This window comes from Salmo trutta, chromosome 9, assembly GCF_901001165.1.
Source record: "Salmo trutta chromosome 9, fSalTru1.1, whole genome shotgun sequence".
Lineage (NCBI taxonomy): Eukaryota > Metazoa > Chordata > Actinopteri > Salmoniformes > Salmonidae > Salmo > Salmo trutta.
In genome coordinates, this window is record NC_042965.1 from 16316000 (window position 1) to 16343616 (window position 27617).

The window sequence follows — 27617 nt, forward strand, 5'->3', positions numbered from 1 at the left end:
AGAGATCTTCTGTTGAATCTGACAATTAATCTTGATGGTTGTACAATTGTCTCAAATAAAACTATGAAGGACCTCAGCGTTACTCTGGACCCTGATCTCTCTTTTGACGAACATATCAAGACTGTTTCAAGGACAGCTTTTTTCCATCTACGTAACATTGCAAAAATCAGAAACGTTCTGTCCAAAAATGACGCAGAAAAATTAATCCATGCTTTTGTCACTTCTAGGTTAGACTACTGCAATGCTCTACTTTCCAGCTACCCGGATAAAGCACTAAATGAACTTCAGTTAGTGCTAAACACGGCTGCTAGAATCTTGACTAGAACCAAAAAATGTGATCATATTACTCCAGTGCTAGCCTCCCTACACTGGCTTCCTGTTAAGGCAAGGGCTGATTTCAAGATTTTACTGCTAACCTACAAAGCATTACATGGGCTTGCTCCTACCTATCATTCCGATTTGGTCCTGCCGTACATACCTAAACGTACGCTACGGTCACAAGACGCAGGCCTACTTACTGTCCCTAGAATTTCTAAGCGAACATCCAGAGGCAGGGCTTTCTCCTACAGAGCTCCATTTTTATGGAATGGTCTGCCTACCCATGTGAGAGCTGCAGACTCGGTCTCAGCCTTTAAGTCTTTATTGAAGACTCATCTCTTCAGTAGGTCCTATGATTGAGTGTAGTCTGGCCCAGGAGTGTGTAGGTGAACGGAAAGGCACTGGAGCAACGAACCGCCCTTGCTGTCTCTGCCTGGCCGGTTCCCCTCTCTCCACTGGGATTCTCTGCCTCTAACCCTATTACAGGGGCTGAGTCACTGGCTTACTGGTGCTCTTCCATGCCGTCCCTAGGAGGGGTGCATCACTTGAGTGGGCTGAGTCACTGACGTGATCTACCTGTCCGGGTTGGCGCCCCCCCTTGGGTTGTGCCGTGGCGGAGATCTTTGTGGGCTATACTCAGCCTTGTCTCAGGATGGTAAGTTGGTGGTTGAAGATATCCCTCTAGTGGTGTGGGGGCTGTGCTTTGGCAAAGTGGGTGGGGTTATATCCTACCTGTTTGGCCCTGTCCGGGGGTATCGTCGGATGGGGCCAGTGTCTCCCGACCCCTCCTGTCTCAGCCTCCAGTATTTTGTGTATCAGGGTGCTAGGGTCAGTCTGTTATATCTGAAGTATTTCTCCTGTCTTATCCGGTGTCCTGTGTGAATTTAAGTCTCTCTCTCTCTCTCTCTCTCTCAGCCCTAGGACCATGCCTCAGGACTACCTGGCCCGATGACTCCTTGCTGTCCCCAGTCCACCTGGCCGTGCTGCTGCTCCAGTTTCAACTGTTCTGCCTGTGGCTATGGAACCCCTGACCTGTTCACCGGACGTGCTACCTGTCCCAGACCTGCTGTTTTCAACTCTCTAGAGACAGCAGGAGCGGTAGAGATACTCTGAATGATCGGCTATGAAAAGCCAACTGACATTTACTCCTGAGGTGCTGACCTGTTGCACCCTCGACAACCACTATGATTATTATTATTATTTGACCCTGCTGGTCATCTATGAACATTTGAACATCTTGGCCATGTTCTGTTATAATCTCCACCCGGCACAGCCAGAAGAGGACTGGCCACCCCTCATAGCCTGGTTCCTCTCTAGGCTTCTTCCTAGGTTCTGGCCTTTCTAAGGAGTTTTTCCCTAGCCACTGTGCTTCTACACCTGCATCGCTTGCTGTTTGGGGTTTTAGGCTGGGTTTCTGTACAGCACTTTGTGACATCAGCTGATGTAAGAAGGGCTATATAAAGACATTGGATTTGAGTCTGTGGTTCAACTGGACATTAATGGTTTCCAAATCTAGAGTCTGAGAGGCTTGACTTCACCTGGCTTTCAGCAACACCTGCTCCATAACTGCACGCTTCTGCTCCACTTTCACATCTTCATTAATGTCTGTTCCTCCGAAGACTACTCCAAAGGGCACTTGAGTATCTGGTATAAAAGAGCAGAAAAGGGGGGATGTTGATCAAGTTGGAACCTTTATCCTTCTATTATTAGCTAGTTAAGCTACTATCAATTACATTATCGGTACAATTCACCTCAAAGAAAGGGTGAATCAATAAGGGAATAAGAAAAGCTGATAAGACGCAAATATACAGTGGCTTCAAAAAGTATTCATTACCGACTTATTCCACATTTTATAGTTAAAGACAGAATTCAACACACACAATACCCCATAATGACAGTTATTTTAGTTTTTGTTTACATTTTTGCAAATGTATTGAAAATGAAATACATAAATATCTAATTTACATAAGTATTCAAACCCGAGTCTATACTTTGTAGAAGCAACTTTGGCGACGATTAGAGCTTTGAGCCAAATTAAGTATGTCTATCAGCCTTGCAAGTCAGATTTTCTCAAACTCTGTTAAGTTAGATGGGGAGCGGCAGTGAACAGCGATCTTAGAGTCTTTCCAAATATTTTCAATGGGATTCAAGTCCAGGCTTTGACTTGGCCACCCAAGGACTTTCCCATTCTTGTTCTGAAGCCATTCCAGCATTGCTTTGGCTGTATGCTTGGGGTCAATGTACTGTTGGAACATACATTTTCGCCCAGTCTAAGGTTGTTTGCACTCAGAAGCAGGTTCTCATCAAGGATTTGCCTGTATTTGGCTTAATTCATTGTTCCCCCTAACCTTACCAGTCTCCCAGACCCTGCTGCTGAAAAGCATCCACAGACTACCGACCCGTAGCACTCACGTCTGTAGCCATGAAATGCTTTGAAAGGCTGGTCATGGCTCACATCAACACCATTATCCCAGAAACCCTAGACCCACTCCAATTTGCATACCGCACCAACAGATCCACAGATGATGCAATCGCTATTGCACTCCCTCTCCCACCTGGACAAAAGCAAGACCTATGTGAGAATGCTATTCATTGACTACAGCTCAGCTCAACACCATAGTGCCCTCAAAGCTCATCATTAAGCTAAGGACCCTGAGACTAAACACCTCTCTCTGCATCTGGATCCTAGACTTCCTGATGGGCCGCCCTCAGGTGGTAAGGGTAGGTAACAACACATCAGCCATGCTGATCCTCAACACATTTAAGTCATTTAGCAGACGCTCTTATCCAGAGCGACTTACAAATTGGGGGCCCCTCAGGGGTGCGTGCTCAGTCCCCTCCTGTACTCCCTGTTCACTCATGACTGCACGGCCAGGCACGACTCCAACCCCATCATTACATTTTCTGATGACACAACAGTGGTGGGCCTGATTACCGACAACGACGAGACAGCCTATAGGGAGGTCAGAGACCTGACCGTGTGGTGCAAGGACAACAACCTCTCCCTCAACGTGATCAAGACAAAGGAGATGATTGTGGACTACAGAAAAAGGATGACCGAGGACACCCCCATTCTCATGGACGGAGCTTTAGTGGTGCAGGTTGACAGCTTCAAGTTCCTTGGTGTGCACATCACCAACAAACTAACATGGTCCAAGCACACCAAGACAGTCGTGAAGAGGGCACGACAAAACCTGTTCCCCCTCAGGAGACTGAAAAGATTTGGCATGGGTCCTCAAAAGGTTTTATAGCTGCACCATCGAGAGCATCCTGATGGGTTGCATCACTCGGCATCCAACCGCAAGGCACTACAGAGGGTAGTGCGTACGGCCCAGTACATCACCGGGGCCAAGCTTCCTGCCATCCAGGACCTCTATACCAGACGGTGTCAGAGGAAGGCCCTAAAAATTGTCCAAGACTCCAGCTACCCTAGTTCTATCTGCTACCGCACGGCAAGCGGTACCGGAGCACCAAGTCTAGGTCCAAGAGGCTTCTAAACAGTTTCTACCCCCAAGCCATAAGACTCCTGAACAGCTAATCAAATGGCTACCCAGACTATTTGCATTGCCCCCCCCCCCACACTGTTGCTACTCTCTGTTATTATCTATGCATAGCCACTAATAACTCTACCTACATGTACATAATTACCTCAATACGGTGCCCCCCGCACATTGACTCTGTACTGGTACCCCTGTATATAGCCCCACTATTGTTAAAATGTAAATGTAAAAATGTTATTTTCTGCTGCTCTTTAATTATTTGTTATTCTTATCTCTTACTTTTTGGGGGATTTTCTTAAAACTGCATTGTTGGTTAAGGGCTTGTAAGTAAGCATTTCACTGTAAGGTCGGAGCATGTGACAAATAAAATTTGATTTGAGCATGATGCTGCCACCCCCATAATTCACGGTAGGGATGGTGTTAGACGAGTGATGAGCTGTGCCTGGTTCTCCAGACATAGTGCTTTGCATTCAGGCCAAAGAGTTCAATTTATGTCTCGTCAGACCACATAATCTTTTGCCTTATGCTCTCAGAGTCTTTCTGCAAAGTCCAGGTGTGCCGTCATGTGCCTTTTTCTCAGGAATGGCATCCGTCTGGTAACTCTCCCATAAACTCTAGATTGGTGAAGTGCTGTAGAGACTGTTATCCTTCTGGCAGGTTCCCCCATCTCAGCCAAGGAACTCTGTAGTTCTGTCAGAGTTGTCATTGGGTTCCCTGACCAAGGTTCTTCTTGCCCAGTTGGCCAGCTTTAGGCAGAGTCTGTGTAGTTCCATATTTTTCCATTTCCCAATGATGGAGACCACTGTGCTCTTGGAAACTTTCGACACTCTAGAAATTGTTTTATACCCTTCCCCAGATATATGCCTCATCACAATTATATCTCGACGATCTATGGACAGTTTGCCGAGATATAGTTTGGTTTAGTTTCGGCTCTGTCAACTGTCGGACCTTATATTGACAGGTGTGTTTCTTTCTAAATCACATCCAAACAATTGAATTGGTCACAGGTAAGGTTGCAAAGGGTCAAAAACTTTCCCGTAAATTTCCGGAATTGTTCTGGAAATTTTCCATGGTAAGTTAAGTCTGGGAATTTGGGGAATTTTCCTTTAATTCATCAAAAAAAAGTTAACTTATAACAGTGAACCTTTTTCGTGGGATACACATAAACCAATTCTAGGTCTTGTGTCATATTTTGATGAAACTAGCCCCAATTCAATGGAATTGCAACCCTCTGCATGCACAGTGCACTCTTCCATCACATGTACAGCTGATTCTCAAGATCTTGCACACTGGTGAGATGCTATTGAGCCCACACTACTACACTGTCTGAGCCAAGGACTACATGCTTTCTGGTAAGTTTTGATTACAATCCTGGGTGGGGTGAATATATGTTAAATGTGAAGAGTCAACTAATTTCATTAAAGTTCAATTCGTAACTAAATAGTTTTTTAACATTTATATTGGAAGGATTTATTCATTTGCAATTATGTCTACTTATGATAAGGTAAAAGGTTTATGTTTCTGTCTCCATATGATATGGTAAATACAGTTGAAGTCAGAAGTTAACATACACTTAGGTTGGAGTCATTAAAACCCGTTTTTCAACCACTCCACAAATTTCTTGTTAACAAACTATAGTTTTGGCAAGTCAGTTAAGACATCTACTTTGTGCATGACACAAGTCATTTTTCCAACAATTGTTTACAGACAGATTATTTCACTTATAATTCACTGCATCACAAATCCAGCAGGTCAGAAGTTTACATACACTAAGTTGACTGTGCCTTTAAACAGCTTGGAAAATTCCTGAAAATTATGTCATGGATTTAATCGCTTCTGATAGACTAATTGACATCATTTGAGTCAATTGGAGGTGTATCTGTGGATGTATTTCAAGGCCTACCTTCAAACTCAGTGCTTCTTGGCTTGACATCATAAGAAAATCAAAAGAAATCAGTCAAGACATCAGAAAAAAATGATAGTCCTCCACAAGTCTGGTTTATCCTTGGGAGCAATTTCCAAATGCCAGAAGGTACCACGTTCATCTGTACAAACAATAGTAGGCAAGTATAAACACCATGGAACCACGCACCCGTCATACCGCTCAGGAAGGAGACGCGTTCTGTCTCCTAGAGATGAACGTACTTTGGTGCAAAAAGTGCAAATCAATCCCAGAACAACAGCAAAGGACATTGTGAAGATGCTGGAGGAAACAGGTACAAAAGTATCTATATCCATGTAAAATGAGTCCTATCGACATAACCTGAAAGACTGCTCAGCAAGGAAGAAGCCACTGCTCCAAAACCGCCATTAAAAAGCTAGACTACAGTTTGCAACTGCACATGGGGACAAAGATCGTACTTTTTGGAGAAATGTCCTCTGGTCTGAACTGTTTGGCCATAAAGACCATTGTAATGTTTGGAGGAAAAAGGGGGAGGCTTGCAAGCCGAAGAACACCATCCCAACCATGAAGCACAGAGGTGGCAGCATCATGTTGTGGGGATGCTTTGCTGCAGGAGGGACTGGTGCACTTCACAAAATAGATGGCATCATGAGGGAGGAAAATTATGTAGATATATTGAAGCAACATCTCAAGACATCAGTCAGGAAGTTAAAGCTTGGTCGCAAATGGGTCTTCCAAATGAACAATGACCCCAAGCATACTTCCAAAGTTGTGACAAAATGGCTTAAGGACAACAGTCAAGGTATTGGAGTGGCCATCACAAATACCTGACCTCAATCCTATAGCACATTTGTGGGCAGAACTGGAAAAGCGTGTGCAAGCAAGGAGGCCTACAACCTGACACAGTTACACCAGCTCTGTCAGGAGGAATAGGCCAAAATTCACCCAACTTATTGTGGGAACCTTGTGGAAGGCTACCCAAAACTTTGACCCAAGTTAAACAATTTAAAGGCAATGCTACCAAATACTAATTGAGTATATGTAAACTTCTGACCCACTGGGAATGTGATGAAAGAAATAAAAGCTGAAATAAATAATTTATTCTACTATTATTCTGACATTTCACATTCTTAAAATAAAGTGGTGATCCTAACTGACCTAAGACAGGGAATTTTTACTTGGATTAAATGTCAGGAATTGTGAAAAACTGAGTTTAAATGTATTTGGCTAAGATGTATGTAAACTTCCGACTTCAACCGTAAATCAATGCAAAAAAACATCTACATTTAAATGGTATTAATATTAATTTGCATACATTTCCGTTAATTCACATATATTCCCGTTAATTCCCACGGAAAGTTTCGACCTCTGAATATTCCCCAAATTGTGCATCCCTAGTCACAGGTGGACTCCAATCAAATTGTATTGACATCTCAAGGATGATCAAAGGAAACGGGATGCATCTGAGCTCAATTTGAAGTGTCATAGCAAAGGGGTTTGAATACTGATATTTTCAATAAATAAGCAAACATTTATAAAAAAATGTTGTCACTTTGTTATTATGGGGAATTGTGTGCAAAAAATAGATTTAATCAATTCAGAATTCAGGCTGTAACATAACAAAATGTGGAATAAGTCAACGGGAATGAATACTTTCTGAAGGTACTGTAGCTTCACCTAGAAGGAGCCTGCCTCCTTTGAACAGGTGAATGGCAATAGCACCCTCGAAGGGTGGCTTCTGTTCTATCAAACTGGCCACCTCTGCCGATGACTTGAAATCCGCAGCATCTCGAAGCTCACAGGTGTGACCCGCTGATTCAATGTGTGCCCTGAAATGAAAAGATTGTAGCTTACAGTTAGCTAGCACTATAGCTATATCTCGATGTGTAGGTTAACTGGATAGCTAGCTAGTTGGGAGCACTACTTCTTCTATGGTATATTGGCAACCATTTAAATGTGCATTCTGCCACCTACTGTGCGGGATGGAAACAGAATTCCCCCCCCAAAAACGGAACTACTAGCAAAAAACTACTTAAAATAAATAAAACAACTTCACTGGTATAAAAATAAACCGATCTGATCCCTACAGAGGCTAAAGGGGAGCCTGGGAGGGCGGGCGGGCCGTCTTCTGGCGCCAGTACCCCTTGCTAGTCTTCAGATGTAAAATTCTTAAGTCCTAAAAACATTTCTGCCGCAGCCACAATAATGTCCAGTTTCTTAGACTTCTTTGAGAATTGAGCCATACAGTTTATAACTGTGGCAATGAACGCCACAAAAATCTTCCCTTTTAACACAGGGTATCTTTTGACTAACAGCAAACATTTACAACAGGCTGTGGTGGATCCACTACCTAGGATTACTTCAGTAGGATTACTTGTCTTCTCCAATCTTTTAATCGCCTCCGCATACGAGATTCGATTGGTCGCTCTAACTTTTGCCACCTCAAACTCCTTCACCCCAGGAACTCGGGATCATGATCCCCACCACAATTGCAAGTCCGTCGTCCTTCTACACAACGTTTTTCAGTATACTCCATCTGTCTACACACACTTGAAACATTGCCAAAACCTTTACAGTTCTTACACTGCAGTAGTTTGGGAACAAAAGCTCTTACAACGCATCTTACATAACCAAGCTTCACATGCATAGGTAGATGCTCTTTATCAAAAAACAAAAGGACCGCCAGAGACTTTCTTCTTTTTCTCGTCACCCAGCAGGTCAAACGCCGGGCACCAACCACACCAGGAATTCTCTTCAGGTATTCAACCTGAACATCCGTGGTCACCACTGAGATGACTCCTTTGACAGGTGCTCTACTCTGAAGTTCAAAGCACAAAACTTCTGTTGTCGGGATCATTTTGAGGCCCAATGCAATCTTCCTCTGTTCTTCAGAAATACAATGAATCAAAATAAGACCACTCCTGGTCACTCTGACAGAGTTCTGGTCACTCTGACACTTTTCCCAGCATATACTTCACCATTTGACACCTCAAATGGGTTTCCCACATACGCATCCTTACTCAACAAACGCATCCAAAGAAGATATGAATCATTATCATTTATAGACGTATCCTCCACTCATTTTAGACAATTTCCTTTTTGATCCAGTTTTCAAAACTATGGTTGTCCATTCAGGACATTCATCTTCACCAACTTTACTGAACTCTCTGCTTGATTTGAACTCAGCATCCACTTCCGCCATTTTACTCCACCTCCAATCAAACAAATACTTTAATTCATGTATTGTTATGTTCGCTTCATCGGCAGTTCGGCACTGACATTTCTCCGGAAACGAACCCCCCTCTACCTCCACATGTTAATTAACAACAGTCTCTACACGTTAATGTTTTTGATTGATCACGACTGATTCCCCGATGGGAGCGTTGATCCAGCTGAAGTTAGCCAATAGATTTGACAACCAATGACAGGTGAGGTGGGTACTGCCCAGAGTCGTGCATTTCGATAAATACATGGCTCTGGCACTGACCATTGAATGGGAATCATTGGCCAATACTGGGCATGTATTGCAGATCCAACATGCTATGATTCCTTATTGTATGCTAGGTAAATTAATTGCGCTCCGGTTTCCAATATTTAATGATCCACATCTTCCTGACAGTGAGCTAGCTAGCACGTTAACGTTACTTCCTTATTTTCAAGACAACCCAAAAACTAGCTCGCTAACGTTACCTTATTCTCTCGGCTGTGGTGCAGTTTCCCGTTTTTGGACTGAGGCATGCAAGAAATAGCAATTTCATAGCTACACCCAGGGCTGTCTCTACATTTACAATTTGAATAGAGGTTAGATATAAAAAGAATATTCAATTAGTGTAGAGTTGCCTGAGTTACAGGCTGTTTATAGCTCATCCTGTTGACACCATGAGCTACGTCATCGTTGGCACACGTGGGACTGTTTACAAATGACAGTCCGTCTTTCATAATGTTCCCCTGGACACGAGGAACGCTCTCTCTGCCCCCTCCAGAAAAAGCCTAGCGACCATTTAAAAAAAACAATATAGCTATATAATTATTTATATGGCTATGTTTATTAATTTGTTTCATTCCATTTTGAGTAATCTGATCTTCATTCATGACACTCTCTACTCAAAAGAAAGAGGAACTGCAAGCCCTGCAGGAAGTGTTAGTATTGAATGGCTTCCTTTTCGACCAATAGATTATAAGCATGTTACCATTCTGGCCAATGGATCTAGGCTAAAATACGACAGTGGGAGGAATTAAGATGACTCAACTATGTGCATCTAAACAACGCAACAACTGCACGAATCACAAATTTGTAAAATGTAGGGATTGACTGCCTCAGTCGCTCAAACTGTCAGTAGTGGTATGTGAAGTCGTTTAATCTGTTTATGTTATTCGGGAACAAGCACAATTTAGACTGCTGAAGGAGCTTACAGTCACGCGCCAGTGCTGTGACAGGCAGTGTGAGTGTCAGGTTCATTACAGTTACGCGAGTAGCAAGCTAGCTTGCTAGATATTATCTTTTCTGATCACATTGATTTTGTGTCAGGTCGAGCAAGAAAACTGTTAGGATAGGAGGCTAAATGGCAGACGTTGGAACGTGTGTCATTCATTAAAGGTACTGTATGCTACTTCTCAGTTTTATGATGCGAATCATCGTGCTAGCATGCCGATGTCATGAACCACACCAAACTTTGTAAACTAGCAAATATTCCATGCCTTATTTAGCTATCTAAGAAAACAAGAAGCTCTCAAACTGAACCACCCTGTTGTAATCTCTCCAACATCTTAACACCTAGTATCGTTGTATTTTTATCATCCTGTGTTCATTTTGTTTAGGTTTGACGTTTTTCCAGTGAACATTTCAAGTCAACAAGTCAGCAGAAGATGGCCAGCAGGAATGCCAGTGAGAGCACCCCTCTTTTGGACAGCAGCTCTGTGACTGTGAACAGGCCTGTGTCAGTGTTCCAGGGCAGAAGACTGGCATGTGCGACTATTCTGCTGGCAGAATCATTGGAACGAGTGGCATTCTATGGCATCACTTCCAACCTGGTCCTTTTCCTCAACAGTAGCCCATTTTATTGGGAGGGAACTCAGGCCAGCCAGGCACCACTGATGTTCATGGGGGTTACATACCTGATCTCACCATTCGGTGGTTGGCTGGCTGATGCATATCTGGGAAAGTTCTGGACCATTGCTGGCAGTTTGATCCTGTACTTTCTTGGCATACTGTTTTTCCCATTTATCGCAAGTACAGACCCCCGGAATACCCTGTGTGGTGATGAAATGGCATTTCCAGTGCAACCGGCTGAGTGTTTGAGCACAAACGGTACCCTTCCAAGCAATGTGACCTGCCCCACACGGGCACCTTACTGTGGGCCAGTGATCTACACTGCCCTTGTTCTCATTGCCCTTGGTGTGGGAACAGTGAAATCTAACATCACTCCATTTGGGGCAGACCAGGTACAGTATATCTTATGACTGAACAAAGCAATCTCTCTAAGATCTCTTATGAAAACTTAATGAATGCTCAATGTATTATGCTTAACACTGTTGCTAATGCGATCCCGTCTAACACAGCCTAATTTATAACACCTGAAAGGTTCTAACAAGATCTTACTTTGGTCAGCCTTGTATATGGACTGAAAGGGTAATCGTGGAATAGGAAAATGTTTGATGTACTATGCCTGTCATCTCTCTAGGTTTACCATGATCACTCAATCCGTAAGACCCCTGCTAGTTGTAGCCATTGGCAATTTGTATCATGAGGTTTACATTTGGGTAATGCCATCAATCAGGTCAACACACCAGTCATCTAAGGCTGAGAAGAATGCTAGATGAGTAATTTTACATAAGCATAGGAAGCGAAACTCACATGTGTCTCATTCTTTTTCTCATCGAAATGAAGTATTAGGCCTACCTATAAGACCCGTCATGAAGGAGGAAAGCCCATTTCAGTGGGAAATCTCTGAAAGGGGTCATTGTTATTCAAATCTAGCTAAACCAGGCTGGCCAAAATAGTTTTCAAAGAGGTGGTGACTTTGATTAGCACAGATTTCAATTCCATCGTCATATGATTTTCAATTGTTTTTGCTTGCCACATTTTTAGTGTGTGATTGGTTTAGACACTTTCATTTTGATTGTTAAATGTTTCATGTGGGATACAAAAGTAATATTTGGGTAAAATGGTCATGCCATTGAGTAGAATGAGTTGTTCACCTTCAAAACATTATTAGATTAACCCAGTCATGATTTAGTGGACAGTCATTGCTTTTCACAAGGTTACTTCCCCTTTTTTGAAGCACGGAATAGAAGGAATATATTAGCACTGTAGGCTGCATCACATGGTAGTTATACACTCTATTTTATTTTTATTTTACCTTTTATTTAACTAGGCAAGTCAGTTAAGAACAAATTCTTATTTAATGGTCCAAGATTGAATGATTATTAGGCCTACTGTTTATTTTAGATGGCCATGCATGGCCATTTTAGGTCTAGCCTATTGAGTTTGATTATAATACTACAATTCAGTTTTTTTTCTTAAGGATGCTGATGGATTGCAGAGGTTGAATGATATTGGTTGCCGTGACAACCCCTTTTGCCTCACAGGTAAAAGATCGTGGCCCAGAGGCCACTCGCAGGTTCTTCAACTGGTTCTACTGGTGCATCAACCTAGGGGCCATCTTGTCCCTAGGTGGCGTGGCTTATATCCAGCAGAACATCAACTTCCAGTTGGGGTACATCATCCCAGCCGTGTGCCTGGGTGTCTCCTTCCTGGTGTTCCTGCTGGGGCGTACAGTCTTCATCAACAAGCCAGCTGACGGTAGTGCCTTCACTGATATGTTCAAGATCCTGGGTTACGCCTGCTGCACTGCACAGCCCAAAGAGCCCAACCTGCTACGGTAAGAGGGGCCAGCCAGATCACCATTGTGTTGCTCTTACTTAGTAGTACTATATCAGTAGCTGGATGTGGGCTAGATCAAGGGTGTGAATGAGGCTGGGCTCTCTCTGATCTCGATGGACACCCAATACTCTTAACTTTATAGCAAACATCTTCAAATCTGCTTTAGGATAAAAAAAAATAAGGCTCTGCGCTCCTGTTTGGCTAAGTTAGTAGAGTATGGCGCTTGCAACGCCAGGGTTGTGGGTTCCATTCCCAGCACCCCCCATATGTAAAATGACTAAGTCGCTTTGGATAAAAGCGTGTGTGTCTGTGTATGGTATGGTGCTTCTCTGGTCCAAGATCGCACCACTTGGTTTTGCTGGTAGCCCTTTATGTTAAACCTTTCTTTGATCCCCAGCCTGTACTGTAGAAGTATTTTTTATTTTTTTCTGGCGTTCATCATCATTCGTTGTGGAGGAAAGTTATTCCAAAGTTCTGTTGCTTGACTTTGAACCTAAGTAGCACAATCAGTCCAAAAACTTGACATTGAATATTTTAAGTTGGTCAATCCTGCAGCCTTTCAAGAATTCCTTATTAAGGCTTTTTATCCAGAGATGGGGATTATAGGCTTTAGTATAACATTTCTGCCCTTTCACTAGAAGTGCTGTTATTTTAAAGGAGAGACATTCACAAAAAATGCCAAATTTAAGTCTCTTAACTCCAGAATTTAGTTGAATTGTAGCTGAGTTTGTTTATGGGATATTTACTAAATTGTACGGCCCTTATCAAAACATGCAGTAGCAACTTTGTATGTCTTTTAAAGTTGTTAAAATGTGTTGTATTTCTTCTCTTGTTAAGGGCTAAACCGACCATGCTGGACAGTGCCAAGGTGACATATGGAGGGAGATTCCCTGAGGAGAAGGTGGAGGAGGTGAAAGCAATGCTTAAAGTTCTCCCGGTGTTCTTTGCTCTTATCCCATACTGGACTGTATACTTTCAGGTGAGAGATTTATTTATCTATTCCCCTCCTTTCGTTTTCATAGATCTAAGCAACATTAATTACATCAGGATCAAGTACAGTAGGTTTTTTTCAGTGTTTTTGCAGTCAAAATGGCATCAGTTAAGAAATAGGAATTTTCTTTTCACTGTTCTGTAGATGCAGACAACATATTTCCTCCAGAGCCTACATCTAAGGATTCCTGACACCAGCACAGGCACCAACAGCAGTGACGGCACCCTCCAGGTAATCTCAAATTGAACCCCAGCTGATTTGCCTGCATGTGTGCTATGATTATTCCCACTAGGCAGAGATGTAATTTCAATATCTAGTTTTGATTTACATTTGGTTGAACTGACAACTAATGTGAAATCAGCAAAAACATTCACCATGTCATTGGATCTAGGTTACAAGTTAGGTGAAAAAACGACTGAATCCCTTCCGTTGACGACTTTTTGCAAATCCAATCAGTTTTCCACGTTGATTCAACGGCATCACATTGAATTGTTTTGTTGAAATGACGTGGAAACAACATTGATTCAACCAGTCTTTGCCCAGTGGGTAGTAAATGTTTTGCTCTGAACAAATGCTAGAAAACAGTCTGTCACATTTTGGACATTACTCAAACTTGAAGGTTAAATATCACGTTTTGTTTGTTGGCAGACAGCCCACAGGTCCAGTTGGCTGTCTCTGTCTCACCTGATTTAGAATGGGAAGGATTCGTTTCCCTGTAGAGTAGAGATGAGTCAGTAGGCCAGTGAAAAAAGCATCAGAGACAACAGCTGGAAGCAGTCAAGGTTGCTAAAACCCCTGAGGATTAAATCAAAAGTTTGACCCACTCCCTAATCACAGATAAACAACCTGGTTTTCCGTTGTCTCTTGTGCTTCGGTCAGACATTTTTTTTCCTGGGTGATGCCTCTGACTAGACTAGGCCATATATATTCTGTTGTAGTGTGTGTCCCATTATCTCCCAGGGAGTAGCTTATGTGAAGTGTTTGGTTAATCCACATCACATACTTTGACTACAAATGGTTAAGAGACTAGCACCTGTTTGGGTTTGTTGCTACTTTTAGATTCAAAGTCTGTCAGGCATTTGAACATACACATGCATAGGGTGGTAAGGGAAGTATGTAGGCTAAAATGTGAACTGAAACTCTTTAACCACACATTCTATGGTGTTAAAACATCCACCATCTTAAAGGGGGAAATCCGCAGTTGAAACAATAACAAAACCCCTCCCTGCCACTGTTTCGGTAAAAAGTCGAGGGATGGGGCTTGAGAAACGTAACCACTCTCAAATTCATACAGAGCTATGGATGCAAGGACTTACCATGCATGATATCAACACTATAGTTTTAACCATGTTTTGAGGCAATAGTGTTTGTTTACTTTTACTTTGTTTACAAACATTGGAGACCAATAGTCCTATATTTTGTGTTCTGATGGGGTACGACTTTTGAACTAAGCTCATGAGGCATTTATAAGTTATATTCTTCCAGATTCAATGGGTAGGTATACATTTTTATGTCCAAAAATGTATGTAGCAACTGCAGGTTGCCCCTTTTTTTACAGATCTAAAAAGAGCAAAAACATGCCACTTATTCTGTTTTTCATTTGTATTTCAATACTATCTGTCAAAACAGTTTTCAGGTGAAATGGCCATTTCTCAGCAAGTGATTTTATGAAATGGTCTTTACATTCAAGTATCATTTAAACAGGAAATGTTATTGCTTATTTTCATTCTCAGCATGTAGTATTTCTGTTTCCAAAAAAAAGGAAGTGCTTTTACCATACTCTAAGCAGTCATCAAATTGAAAATGGAAGTGAGATTAGATATCTTTACCACAGTGATGTTGTGCACCTTTAATTCTGGAGATACATTTGAGCTGTACAGAGAATATATTTTTTCAGGAAATCATATCCTACTCTGATGATAGCTGAGAGCACGTAGCCAGGGTAAGCTTGGCAAAGCAAGGGCAAGCAGTGATGACATCAAAGCGGAAATGGAAGATTTTATATTACTGGCCAGAATATAACCCTAAATAATAAATAAATAAATAATTTAATTTAGTATTTTCCCCTCCCAGTTAGTTTTAATGTGTAAGTGTTGAGGCAAGGCCAAATGGGTACAGTAGAGAGGCAGTCATGTGTATTCTTTCTGGTTCAATTACTTTCTTGACAATTGCACATTGTAAGGTAATGGACAGAAAAGTCCAAAAGTGTAATAAGTAATTATTTCATTAATCCTAGTCTTCCAAAGTGCAGAGACTTCTTGAGTAAAAACCAACACTCTCAAAAGTTTGGTCCACCTGTGTTTTTAGGGTCACTTCTCTGCATACTCAGTCCAAGGGAAGAGTAGCTGCAGGATGAAGAGCCATCCCACTGTGGAAAGTTTTTCTGCTTAATTAACACTTACCGATATTAATGTGCTCCCCCTCTGGTTGCTACTGAGTCGTGGCTACTGGGGCACCTCTGCCAATCAAACTCCTCTCACCCGTGTGCAAAAACTTAGCACACTTTCATGTTTTGGATATGATAATGAGGGAGGGGGGGCAGACATACTCTCAAACCTCAAAGGCACAATTTATAAATGACCAGCGGTTAGTCTAAGAAATGTAAATTCAATCAGGGAATAAACGGGACCGTCAGATGTTTAAAACTAGAGATGTTTTGGGAGATCAGGAGGCACTTAACATTTGAATTGCAAAATAAATAAGGACTACGCCTTGCAGTTTCCTGTAGCCTACAATTGAAAGAAAATGCTGTTTCAAATAAAACATTTTGTTTTCCATGTTGATTAATTTGTTATCCAGTGTATTTGTATGTATAATTTCAAAGAATGTTCTGCCAATGGACTTCTTGATGATGATAATAATTTCTCCATCTCTGGTCTTTTGCTAACGCTAATTGCCACTGCAACAGTCTGTTTATCATTTCACCCTAACACACTTGCTGCTGGGACAATATGTTACCCACGTAACTCTGAATTATTCTAATACATGATTCATTGTTCATTAGATGGTCTTACCACATTTAGTTTGTGTGCAATAGATTTTGTGAAATTTAAATTATACTTTCATTTTTTTATTTGAATATATTTAACTTCAGTTTTGGTTCAGTTTTAGTTCTGTCCAGCTGAGGGCGCCAACACGGTGTCAAGGCCATCAGCACAGCACTCCCTCACCCCTGAGGAACTGGACAGGAGTGCACTGACATTCTCTGTATTGTTTTCCATGCCTTGTGCACTTCTTGTAAGTAGTTTCTCATGTTTGTCTTCTTCTGGATTCCTGACAGATCACATTCCGCTTCCCTGCTGCCTGGCTGACAATGTTCGACGCAGTGCTTATTCTCATGCTGATCCCCCTTAAGGACAAAGTGGTGGACCCCATCCTCAAACGCAGAGGCCTGCTGCCCTCCTCCCTCAAAAGGATTGCAGTGGGGATGTTCTTTGTCATGTGGTCAGCTGTAGCGGCTGGTGAGTGGAGTGCAGCAGCTAATCCTTACTGTGTCTATGGCATGTCTTGAGAGCCTGTCATGGTAGATCATGCTAGTAAATCTTCCATTTAAACCACCCCTCATCCTCTTCAACCCACAGTTTCACAATGTCACAGTCATACTGTTCACCATAATAAATGTCACACATTTCAAATGTCACATGTTAGGGGAAAACCCATCTCCTTGATCTCATCTCTCAATGAGATGTGTTGCTGTTCCTTATTCTGTCGCTGAGAAGATGATGTCAGGGTCAGGAGTCATGACTCACGAGGCAAACAGGACAAGCAAGCCAATGTTGCTTTGTTTTGCTTAAGCAGTATGTCACGCTTGTTTAACATGTTCAATGACTTTTGAGAAGGGAAAGGATAGCAAGACGGGGATCATTTGTAAAAATTCAACATTCGTACAACTTTTAAAAAATATGTAATTTGAGTGAAAGGGAAGTGGGATACCTAGTCAGTTGTACAACTGAATGCATTCAACTGAAATGTGTCTTCCGCATTTAACCCAACCCCTCTGAATCAGAGAGGTGCGCGGAGCTGCCTTAATCGACCTCCATGTCATCGGTGCCCGGGGAGCAGTTGTTGTTGGGGGTTAATTTAGGGGCAGAACAACAGATTTTTTTCTTCAAAAACGACTTTTTCCACATTTTGTTGGTGCAGCCTGAATTTAAAATTGATCAAATAGAGATTGTGTCGCTGATCTACACACAATACCCCATAATGTAGATTATTATTAATTTTTTTACAAATTATTTAACAATTAAAAGCTGAAATGTCTTGAGTCAATAAGTATTCAACCTCTTTATTATGGCAAGCCTAAATAAGTTGCATGGACTGTGTGCAATAGTGATTAACATGATTTTTGAATTACTACCCCATCTCTATACCCCACACGTACAATTATCTGTAAGGTCCCTCAATCATGAAGTGAATTTCAACCACAAAGACCAGGGAGGTTTTCCAATGCCTCCCTGACTGGATTTGACCTATTGGTAGATGGGTTAAAAAAAAGCTGAAAGGACACCGAATGTCCCTCTGATCATGGTGAAGTAATCAATTATGCTTTGGATGATGTATCAATACTTTGTTGCCGGAGAGGAAGGAAAATGCTCAGAGATTTCACCATGAGGCCAAACAGTTACCGAGTTGAATGGCTGTGATAGGAGAACTGAGGATGGATTAACAACATTGTAGTTACTCCACAATACTAACCTAACTGACAGAGAGAAAAGGAAGCCTGTACAGAATAAAAATCATCCAAAACATGCATCCTGTTTGCAATAAGCCACTAAACTAATACTGCAAAAATGTGGCAAAGAAAATATATATTTTTGTCCTGAATACAACACATCACTGAGTACCACACTTCATATTCCTATATTGCTCCCGAGTAGCACAGCATCTCAGTGCAAGAGGTGTCACTACAGTCCCTGGTTCGAATCCAGGCTATATCACATCCGGCCGTGACTGTGCGCCGCCCTATGGGACTCCCAATTGGCCCAGCGTCATCCGGGTTTGGCCCGGGGAAGGCCGTCATTGTAAATAAGAATTTGTTCTTAACTGACTTAAAGGTTAAATGTAAAAAAATAAAGGCGGCGTGGGATGTTCCTCAATTCCGGAAGGGGGGCCTGAGTGAAAATGTTTGGCGTTTTAGGATAAAAAATGAATAGAATACAGCTAAGCATAGGCAAAATCCTTGAGGGAAAAACTGGGAGATATTTACCATTCAGCAGGAATATATCGTAAAGCACAAGGCCAAATTTACACTGGAGTTTACCAAGACGACATTGAATGTTCCTGAGTGGCCTAGTTAAAGTTTTGACTTAAATTGGCTTAAATCTATAGTAATACTTAAATGGCTGTCTAGCAATGATCAACAACCAACTTGACAGAGATTGAAGAATTTTAAAAAGAATAATGGGCAAATGTACAATTCAGGTATACAAAGCTCATACACGGAACCCAAACCGGCTGCGCGCGTGCGCTATCGTGCATAAATGTATTTTGTCCCCCTACACCAAACGTGGTCATGACAGCAGGTTAAAATATCAAAACAAACTCTGAATCAATGACATTAATTTGGGGACAGGTTGAAAAGCATTAAACATGTATGGCAATTTAGCTAGTTAGTTTGCCCTTGCTAGCTAATTTTTCCTATTTAGCTAGCTTGCTGTTGCTAGCTAATCTGTCCTGGGATATAAACATTGTTATTTTACCTGAAATTCACAAGGTCCTCTACTCAGACAATTAATCCACACAAAACGGTCAACCGAATCGTTTCTAGTCATCTCTCCTCCTTCCAGGCTTTTTCCCATCTTTGAACTTATATGGTGATTGGCATCTACACTTTCATAGTATTACCACGACAACCGGCAAAACAGTTAGTCTTTCAATCACCCACGTGGGTATAACCAATGAGGAGATGGCACGTGGGTACCTGCTTCTATAAACCAATGAGGAGATGGGAGAGGCAGGACTTGCAGCACGATCTGCGTCAGAATTAGGAATGACTTCTATTTTAGTCCTTGGCAACGCAGACGCTCGTTGGCGCATGCGAGCAGTGTGGGTGCAATAATTGAATAACATGGATTTCTAAATTTATTTTGCAACGCTCCCGCACGCCATGTGTCCGGTCTGGTCAGCCTGTTAGACTTACCCAAAAACACTCACAGCTGTAATTGCTGCAAAGGTGATTCTAACACGTATTGACTCAGTGTTGAATACTTATCTAATCAAGATTTGAGTGTTTCTGTTTTTCATTAATAAATATTTTTCTTCCACTTTGACAGAGTTGACAGTGTGGATTGTTGACAAAAGGACAATTAAATCCATTTTAATCCCACTTTGTAACAACAAAATGTTTAAAGTTTTTGAAGGTATTGTATATTTGACCAGCCCCACTGTCCTCTACAAAGAGGAGCTGACCTTCACAGGGCTGTTTGTTCTTCAAGTTGCTGCAGGTAGTCTGTCAAAGGTATTCATATTCTTTGCCTCAAAACACAGCTCTCTGGTAAGATGGTATCATACAGACTTGGAAAATAAAAAAAGCCCCAAAGGTGTACTTTGTTTTCTCATCCTTATATAGCAAAGAGAGTAGATAGGATGCCATTTATCTTCTACTCTAGTTCTGTTTGACTGCACCCATAGAGCACTGCTCAGTCCAGTTCCAGCCTGTGGATTATCTTTGAAATAGACCCAGCCTAGCCTGTCACTGGCTGCTGCATTGATGTATTCAGGCTAAAATATTTTGAGTGAGACAAGCCTTTTCTCAAATCAGTGGTACACTTGAGAACCAATGCACATATTGTCACAAATCAAATTTTATTTGTCACATGTGCAGAGTACAACAGGTGTAGAACTTTAGTGAAATGCTTACTTACAAGTCCTTAACCAACAATGCAGTTAAGAAAAAAAGTTAAGTATTTACTAAAATAAACAGTAATAAAATACAAAATAAGAAGCAACAATAAAATAGCGGAAGCGAGGCTATATACAGGGGCTACCAGTACAGAGTCAATGGGCGGGGGCACTGGTTAGATGAGGTAATATGTACATGTAGGTAGAGAGAAAGTGACTATGCATGGATAATAAACAGTAGCACCAGTGTAAAACTGGGGGGTGGGGACAATGCAAATAGTCCGGGTAGCCATTTGATTAGCTGTTCAGGAGTCTTATGGCTTGGGGGTAGAAGCTGTTAAGAAGCCTTTTGGACCTAGACTTGGCGCTCCGGTAACACTTGCCATGCGGTAACAGAGAGAACAGTCTATGACTAGGGTGGCTGGAGTTTGACAATTTAAGGCCTTCCTCTGACACCACTTGGTATAGAGGTCCTGGATGGCAGGAAGCTTGGCCCCAGTGATGTATTGGGCCGTACGCACTACCCTCTGTTCTGCCATGCGGCTGGAGGCCGAGCAGTTGCCATACCAGGCGGTGAAGCAACCAGTCAGGATGGTCTCGATGGTGCAGCTGACAAATCTTTTCAGTCTCCTGAGGGGGAATAGGCGTTGTCGTGCCCTCTTCACGATTGTCTTGGTGTGTTTGGACCATTATAGTTTGTTGGTGATGTGGACGCCAAGGAACTTGGAGCTCTCAACCTGCTCCACAACAGCCCTGTCAATGAGAATGGGGGCGAGCTCTTTCCTCCTTTTTCTGTAGTCTACAATAATCTCCTTTGTCTTGATCACGTTGAGGGAGAGGTTGTTATCCTGGCACCACACTGCCAGGTCTCTGACCGCCGCCCTATAGGCTGTCTCATCGTTGTTGGTGATCAGACCTACCACTTGTGTCACCGGCAATCTTAATGATGGTGTTGGAGTCGTGCCTGGCCGTGCAATCATGAGTGAACAGGGAGTACAGGAGGGGACTGAGCACGCACCCCTGAGGTGCCCCCGTGTTGAGGATCAGCATGGCGGATGTGTTGTCAAATACCCTTACCACCTGGGTGGCGGCCCGTCAGGAAGTCTAGGATCCAGTTGCAGAGGGAGGTGTTTAGTTCCAAGGTCCTTAGCTTAGTAATGAGCTTTAAGGGCACTATGGTGTTGAACGCTGTGCTGTAGTCAATGAATAGCATTCTCACATAGGTGTTCCTTTTGTCCAGGTGGGAAAGGGCAGTGTGGAGTGCAATAGAGATTGCATCATCTGTGGATCTGTTGGGGTGGTATGCAAATTGGAGTGGGTCTAGGGTTTCTGGGATAATGGTGTTGATGTGAGCCATGACCAGCCTTTCAAAGCACTTCTTGGCTACCGACGTGAGTGCTACAGGACGGTACCTTTGCTTTCTTGGGCACAGGGACCATGGTGGTCTGCTTGAAACATGTAGGTATTACACACTCGGTCAGGGAGAGGTTGAAAATGTCAGTGAAGACATTTACCAGTTATTCAGCGCATGCTCGAGTACACGTCCTGGTAATCTGTCTGGCCCTACGGCCTTGTGAATGTTGACCTGTTTAAAGGTCTTACTCACATCGGCTATGGAGAGCATGGTCACAGTTGCCTGGAACAGCTGATGCTCTCATGCATGCTTCAGTGTTGCTTGCCTCAATGCGAGCATAGAAGTTATTTAACTCGTCTGGTAGGCTTGTGTCAATGGGCAGCTTGCGGCTGTGCTTCCCTCTGTAGTCCGTAATAGTTTGCCACATCCGACGGGTGTCGGAGCCGGTGTAGTACGATTCAATCTTCGTCCTCTATTTGCCTGTGATGGTTCATTGGAGGGCATAGCGGGATTTCTTATAAGTGTCCGGGTTAGAGTCCCGCTCCTTGAAAGCGGCATCTCTACTCTTTAGCTCAGTGCAGATGTTGCCTGTAATCCATGGCTTCTGGTTGGGGAATGTACTGTGGGGATGATGTCATCGATTCACTTATTGATGAAGCCAGTGACTGATGTGGTGTACTCTTCAACATGTTCCAGTCTGTGCTAGCAAAACAATCCTGTAGCTTAGCATCTGGGTCATCTGGTACTTCCTTATTGAGCGAGTCACTGGTACTTCCTGCTTTCGTCCCGTGGTACTGGTACTTCCTGACTTCTGGTCCCGTGTGGCTCAGTTGGTAGAGCATGGTGTTTGCAATGCCAGGGTTGTGGGTTCGATTCCCACGGGGGACCAGTACGGGGGAAAAAATACAAAAATAAATGTATGCACTCACTACTGTAAGTCGCTCTGGATAAGAGCGTCTGCTAAATGACAATTTAAAAAAATAAATAAAAAATAGTTTGCTTGTAAGCAGGAATCAGGAGGATAGAGTTAGTCGGATTTGCCAAATGGAGAGCGAGGGAGAGCTTTGTACACTACGTATCTGTGTGGAGTAAAGGTGGTCTAGAGTTTTTATTTAAATTTTATTTCTCTGGTTGCACATTAATATGCTGGTAGAAATGAGGTAAAATGTATACGTTTCCTGGCATTAAAGTCCCCGGCCACTTGGAGCGCCGCCTTTTGATGAGCATTTTCTTCTTTGCTTATGGCGTTATACAGCTCTTTGAGTGCCGTCTTAGTGCCGGCATCGGTTTGCGGTGGGAAATGGATAAACTCTTGGTAAATAGTGTGGTCTACAGCTTATCATGAGATGCTCTTCCTCAGGCGGGCCAAACCTCGAGACAGTCTGAATATTAGATTTTGTGCACCAGCTGTTATTTACAAATAGACACAGACCGCCACCCATCGTCTTACAGGGGGCAGCTGTTCTATCTTGCCGATGGACTGAAAACCCCGCCAGCTGTATGTTATCCATGTCGTCGTTCAGCCACAACTTGGTGAAACATAACATTACAGTTTTTAATGTCCCGTTGGTAGGATAGTCTTGATCAGAGCTCATCCATTTTGTTATCCAATGATTGCACATTGGCTAATAGCAGTGGTGTAAAGTACTTAAGTAAAAATACTTTAAAGTACTACGTAAGTAGTTTTTTTGTTAGCTGTACTTTACTATTTATATATTTGACTACTTGTACTTCTACATTCCTTAAAATATTGTACTTTTTACTCCATACATTTTCTTTGAATGTTTAGCAGGACAGGAAAATAGTCAAATTCACACACTTATCAGCTGAACATCCCTGGTCAGCCCTACTACCTCAGATCTGGCGGACTCACTTAAAACATACATGCTGTTGGAGTGTGCCCCTGGCTTTCCGTAAATTTAAAAACCAATAAAATGGTGCCATCTGGTTTGCTTAATATGTGACCGACCGGCTCAAATTGGTCTTATGTAGCAACATTTTATAAATTGTGTTTTTTACATTGGATAAAAGTGGAGACTCTTAGCTACAAAATTGTATATCATACACTACAGTTGAGGAACAGTGGGAAAGTAATTTTGCTTTGAAAGTTGATAAACTTGTAAACTCACTTTTGAGGAAATGGCCTTTGAATGTTTTGGTACTACTATTGGAGAGCCCTTTGTCTACACCCATTCAGCATCGTTCACACCCTCTTAAGCTTTAGCAGCACCCATCTCTTTAAGGGTTGATCCGAATGTACTAACAGCAGCAGTCAAGCACCCAAGCTAACTTGCTAGCTACTTCCAGACATCTAAGTGAGAGAGAACAGCTCACTGAACATTACATGCCCAAGCAGAGCTGGTTAGGCTGTTATGTTATGTTATCCAGAGCGTTGGTGACTGCAACTGTGCTGTCAGATTGTCCATTTGTAAATTCAGAGCGTTTCGCGTTTACAGACACTGGCCATATTCAATCGTGTTGTGTAAATACATTGGTTATTCTGCGCTCTCTGGCATACTCAGACGAGAGTGCTCTGAAATCGGAGTTGATGGCCAGACTGAATTTACGAATGCACGCAAAATGGTTACTTGCATAGTGTAGCTAGATAGGTAAACAATGAACCATAATCACAACTCAAGACATTACTACCCTGCATGAATCTGCAGGTAGCTAACAACCAGGTTCGATGTTAGCTAGCCAAGTAAATGGCTCTGTCAAAATTAGAAAACTAATATCTGATATTGTAGCTAGCCAGACTCTTACCCGTATACATCATTCATGGTTGGACGCATCTCCTGTCGGATGCCATGGTTGCCCTTAGTTTGAAGATGTAATCCGGAAACTATCATACTCGAATTCCACTGATTTCAAAACTCAGTTCTCCAGAAAGTGGAGAGCAACACTTATACAGTTTTAATACACAATACATTAGTTTTTTTACGCATTAGACAGGATTACCTAGACATACTGACCAGCTCAAATAGACAGAAGTGTGCTAAATGGTAGACCAATCCGTACTCATCTCAGCATATCATGGCAAGTGGGACGGTTGCCGCTTTTTCTTTGGCTAAACCAACTAGGCTCGTAATTGAACAATTTTATTCGTATTTACAGATGGCATACGAGTTTGTTTTTAAGGCACATGAAAGTTCACATATTCAAGAAGGCATTTCTGCCAAAAATCACATTTTGATTAAAAAAAAAACTTTGCTCAAATGGCTCTCCTGTGAAGTAGTGACCCGCGACATACGCCTAGTTTCCTGAAACGGGTCACATAAGGAATTAAAATGACGCTACAAGCTTGGCACACCTGTATTTGGGGAGTTTCTCACATTCTTCTCTGCAGATCCTCTCAAGCTCTGTCAGGGTGGATGGGGTGCGTCACTGCACAGCTATTTTCAGGTCTCCCCTGTGATGTTCGATCGGGTTCAAGTCCGGGCTCTGGCTGGGCCAGTCAAGGTCATTCAGAGACTTGTCCTGAAGCCAATCCTGCATTGTCTTGGCAGTGTGCTTAGAGTCGTTGTGTGCTTAGTCGTTTTCCTGTTAGGTAAGGTCCTGAGCGCTCTGGAGCAGGTTTTCATCAAGGATCTCTCTCTGTACTTTGCTCTGTTCATCTTTCCCTCAATCCTGACTGGTCTCCCAGTCCCTGCCCTTGTAAAACATCCCCACAGCATGGTGCTGCCACCACCATGCTTCACCGTAGGGATGGTGCGAGGTTTCCTCCAGACGTGACACTTGGCATTCAGGCCAAGTTCAATGTTGGTTTCATCAGACCATAGAATCTTGTTTCTCATGGTTTGAGAGTCCTTTAGATGCCTTTTAGCAATCTCCAAGTGAGCTGTCATGCCTTTTACTGAGGAGTGGCTTCCGTCTGGCCACTCTACTATATAGGCCTGATTGGTGGAGTGCTGCAGAAATGGTTGTCCTTCTAGAAGGTTCTCCCATCTCCACAGAGGAACTCTGGACCTCTTTCAGAGTGTTGGGTTCTTGGTCACCTTCCTGACCAAAGCCCTTCTCCCCCGATTGCTCAGTTTTGCCGGGCGGCCAGCTCTATGAAGAGTCTTGATGTTTCCAAACTTCTTCCATTCTAAGAATCATGGAGGCCACTGTGTTCTTGGGGAATTGCAATGCTGCAGACATTTTTTGGTGCACTTCCCCAGATCTGTGCAGTCTCGGAGCTCTACGGACAATTCCTTCAACCTCATGGCTTGGTTTTTGCTCTGACATGCACTATCAACTGTGGGACCTTGTATAAGACAGGTGTGCCTTTCCAAATCATGTCCAATCAATTGAATTTACCACAGGTGGACTCCAAGCAAGTTGTAGAAACATCTCAAGGATGATCAATGGAAACAGGATGCACCTGAACTCAATTTCGAGGCTCATAGCAAAGGGTCTGAATACTCATGTAATACTGTTTTTAATTTTTAATACATTTGCAAAAATTTGTCATTATGGGGTATTGTGTGTAGATTAATGGACTTTTTTATTTATATTTTTTTGAATCCATTAGAATTGGACTGTAACGTAACAAAATGTGGAAAAAGGGGTCTGAATTCTTTTCTGAATGCACTGCATTTTCTTTATGCAGATTGTAGTATATTTGCATGAAAATGTTTTGCCAATTGAAACATCTACTGTAAATGTTTTAAATTAAAATATTCAAAAATAAAGAAAATAGCTTCTAAGCAAATAGCAATTTCTCAAGCAAGAAATTTGTTTGGACTGTCTGGGAGTGGTATGACTGGGGAGGGGAAAACTGAAAATTAGCTGGTATTGGCAGAGAGGTTTGGAACTCTTATTGGTCTATTAACTAATTTACCGCCTGTTGATGTCATAAGGTAGGCCAAAACTCCACCCCACCAAAACAGGCTGAAATTGCAGGCGTTCTTTTGAACCTGCTCTTATACTAAAAGGGCATTATCATTTTCACAGTATTATTCCAACCTCTGTGTGGAAATGTGTATAATTGTGTGTAGATCAATGAGGATTTTTTATGTTATTTAATCAATTTTAGAATAAGGCTGTAACGTAACAAAATGGAATAAGTGAAGGGGTCTGAGTACTTTTTGAATGCAGTGTATAGCTATTGCATTACATTCTACTGTATGAGGCGTATGACTGTGTGATAGAGGGATAGTGATCCAGAGGCTTTAGCTAGCTGGTAGCTGGTGCCCCGTGTGGGGATGTCATCAGAGCCTAATGAAGACCCCAGAGACACAGCCCTCCCTCCCCATGGACAGACCAGCTCGGCTGGATCCCACTCAGCCAACCACAGGCACCCTGCAGAAGGAATTACTTACCAACTTACTGTCTAAACATGGGTGTGTGTGTGCATGTGTGTGCATCTATACTAGGTAGTGTAGGTAGGTGGGGATGTGTATTTGTGTGAGAAAGGCTAAATGAAAAATCTGTCTGATAAAGAACCTATATACACTAGATTTTTTGCTATTGTATCGTTTATATTAACCACCTCTAATGATACTATTCTTTGGACACAGACGATGCTGTCTAGATGCTCACTATTGCCACTACTATTGCAAAAAGGAAATGTATTTAGTGTATGTTTGTTTCATATGGTCAAAGACTTTTCTTGCCATTTATTTACCATAAGAACATTTTAAAAGAAAATTGCAGCACTTGAAAGTAGGGAGAAGAAAAAGTTTGATTATTATTATTTGACCATGCTGGTCATTTATGAACATTTGAACATCTTGGCCATGTGCTGTTATAATCTCCACCCGGCACAGCCAGAAGAGGACTGGCCACCCCTCATAGCCTGGTTCCTCTCTAGGTTTCTTCCTAGGTTTTGGCCTTTCTAGGGAGTT

At 42.4% G+C, this 27617-nt stretch overlaps 2 protein-coding genes across 7 annotated transcripts in view; one reads left to right on the forward strand and one right to left on the reverse strand.

The window, feature by feature from the left end:
* glt1d1 (glycosyltransferase 1 domain containing 1) overlaps nt 1-9845 on the reverse strand; it is a 41908-nt gene extending 32063 nt beyond the window's left edge. Inside the window, exons 1-3 of one of the 5 annotated variants that reach the window (XM_029762726.1) lie at nt 9412-9837; nt 7375-7550; nt 1857-1962 (exon numbers count right to left, since the gene is read on the reverse strand). In XM_029762726.1, coding sequence (XP_029618586.1) covers nt 1857-1962; nt 7375-7550; nt 9412-9479 — 350 coding nt within the window. In that variant the 5' untranslated portion in view covers nt 9480-9837. Of the gene's footprint in view, nt 1-1856; nt 1963-7374; nt 7551-9411 lie in introns of all 5 variants that reach the window. The other 4 variants (XM_029762727.1, XM_029762728.1, XM_029762730.1 and 1 more) reach the window with 4 other exon arrangements.
* Nucleotides 9050-27617, forward strand: part of slc15a4 (solute carrier family 15 member 4) — a 37272-nt gene continuing 18704 nt past the window's right edge. Inside the window, exons 1-6 of one of the 2 annotated variants that reach the window (XM_029762725.1) lie at nt 9050-9149; nt 10540-11163; nt 12310-12602; nt 13442-13583; nt 13740-13826; nt 16876-17056. In XM_029762725.1, the coding sequence (XP_029618585.1) occupies nt 10588-11163; nt 12310-12602; nt 13442-13583; nt 13740-13826; nt 16876-17056 (1279 nt within the window). In that variant the 5' untranslated portion in view covers nt 9050-9149; nt 10540-10587. Of the gene's footprint in view, nt 9150-10001; nt 10319-10539; nt 11164-12309; nt 12603-13441; nt 13584-13739; nt 13827-16875; nt 17057-27617 lie in introns of those variants that run through there. The other variant, XM_029762724.1, reaches the window with a different exon arrangement.